This window comes from Armigeres subalbatus, chromosome 1, assembly GCF_024139115.2.
Source record: "Armigeres subalbatus isolate Guangzhou_Male chromosome 1, GZ_Asu_2, whole genome shotgun sequence".
NCBI lineage: Eukaryota > Metazoa > Arthropoda > Insecta > Diptera > Culicidae > Armigeres > Armigeres subalbatus.
Window position 1 is genome coordinate 73,821,379 of NC_085139.1, and position 1,948 is coordinate 73,823,326.

At 44.4% G+C, this 1,948-nt stretch overlaps 1 protein-coding gene across 1 annotated transcript; it reads left to right on the plus strand.

Moving 5' to 3' along the window:
• The first annotated feature begins 490 nt into the window (after window positions 1–490).
• LOC134212670 (uncharacterized) lies at window positions 491–1,052 on the plus strand. The gene is made up of 2 exons (XM_062690759.1): window positions 491–820; window positions 885–1,052. The coding sequence occupies exons 1-2, from the start codon at window positions 527–529 to the stop codon at window positions 924–926; spliced, it is 336 nt and encodes a 111-aa protein (XP_062546743.1). The 5' UTR covers window positions 491–526; the 3' UTR covers window positions 927–1,052.
• Window positions 1,053–1,948: the final 896 nt, after the last annotated feature.

A 1,948-nucleotide genomic window follows, 5' to 3' on the forward strand; every position in this document is an offset into this window, starting at 1 on the left:
ATATTATTTGGAATAAAATCAAAAGATTCTTATGAAACTTTTTTTAGAAGTTGTAACCTGTTTTTCAAAGCGGATTCCCCAACTGACTTCAATAAGCGAATATGGAATCTTTTTCCAGTAATCGTACACTGTTGCAAAGATTTTGAATCACATGGTCCATTAATTGTTTGAATCAGGCGTCCTTGGAAGTGTTAGGGTGGCTACGGTGAATAAGTCCGAGAGGATTTTTATGGTAAAACGCGTTGGAAACACTGACAGAGAAGGCATTGTCAAGGAAAATATAACTGGTGCCACAGACCAAAGAAGTTAGTTGGATAAGCTTGTTGCTTAGAACAAAAATTACGAGCCCGTTGAAAAACACTATTAAGACAAGAAATCATTAAACATCAAACCTACATACTGATTGGATCTAACGATTGTTTGCGTCTGCTAATTGCAACCAGACTGCAGACATTTTATGCTCTTGTTGCCTATTTAGTTCAAATATGCACAGACCGTCGTTTCCAGTTTTCGAACAACTGCAACCATGAAGTGCCTACAGTTAGCCTGTTTCACCTTGTGCATTATGGTGACAATTCGCCTGACCTCAAGTTTTCCACAGTGTTGCCCGGCCATGTGCTGTTCGTGTGGTTGTGGCTCCATGCAGCAATCATCCTACGATCAAGCCGAACCAGCCAGCAATGACGGACAGCAGTCAGCGGAAGACAACCAGCGCAGTGCACTTCCCAAAAAAGGTGGCAAACATTCGGCATGGGACAAAGCTAAGATAATATTCAACGGTGTCGAGGCGGCGATAGACGCTGCAAATTTCGTGAAGGAGGTACGTAGGGGGTTCATTGTGAGGATATTTGGTCCAAATTCTCATTTCTATTTTTTTTATTCAGAATTTCATAGGTACAACCGAGGAAAAGCCAGCAGGCCACTGAACAGTATACTAGTTTGCACACCTGTAATATTCTGGCAAAATTGATGTTTAAAGCTCTTATTTCACGTGATATTTAAAAGAATGGTGAAACTAAAAATGAAATGTGCAATAAAAGCGAGTAAAGTAATTTCTACGTCTATCCCATCAGCAAATCCATTTCGCCTCATCTAGCCAGCTAGTGCCGGCATTCATAACTCTTTTCGAGCAAAGGTCAAGGCATTATTGTGTGATAGGTCCCTTTCATCCGCTTCCTACGGCTGGTGGTAATGTCTACCGAACTGCACGATTTTCCGATCAAATAATGATCCGACCTGCCATATTACCGAGCGCGCGCTGCGCTTTCAACGGCGCCGGTAAACACTCATCCCACAGTTAGGAATCGCGTGAGAATTTGATAAATATTATTTTTTTATTTCCTTTTTTATGGAGATTGCACAGTCCCTTAGTGTAGGTAAGGCGCCAGGATCGGATGGTATTCCGAGCCTGGCAATCAAAGCGGCCATTGCTGAGGCTCCCGAGATGCTCAGATCTGTCATGCAGAGATGCCTAGACAAGGGAGTCTGCCCTGAAGCATGGAAAAGGAAAAACTTGGTCCTATTGCCAAAGGCAGGAAAACCACCGGGGGATCCGTCGGCATATAGACCAATATGCCTGCTTGATACGGCGGGGAAGGTGCTCGAGAAGATCATCCTTAACAGGTTGTTGATACGCACGGAGGGTGCGGATGGTCTATCGAGTAACCAGTTTGGCTTCCGAAAGGGTAAGTCGACCGTAGACGCTATCTTGTTGGTTACCAAATCCGCGGAGATAGCTATCCAGCGTAAGAGGAGGTTTTTAGCAGTAGTGACTCTCGACGTGAGGAATGCATTCAATAGTGCCAATTGGGCAGCTATTGCAGATGCGCTGCTGCGTCTTGGAATTCCCGAGTACCTGTACAAGATTCTCGGAAGCTACTTTCAGAATCGAGTACTGGTATACGACACGGGAGCGGGGTGGAAGTACGTTGACATAACCTCAGGGGTT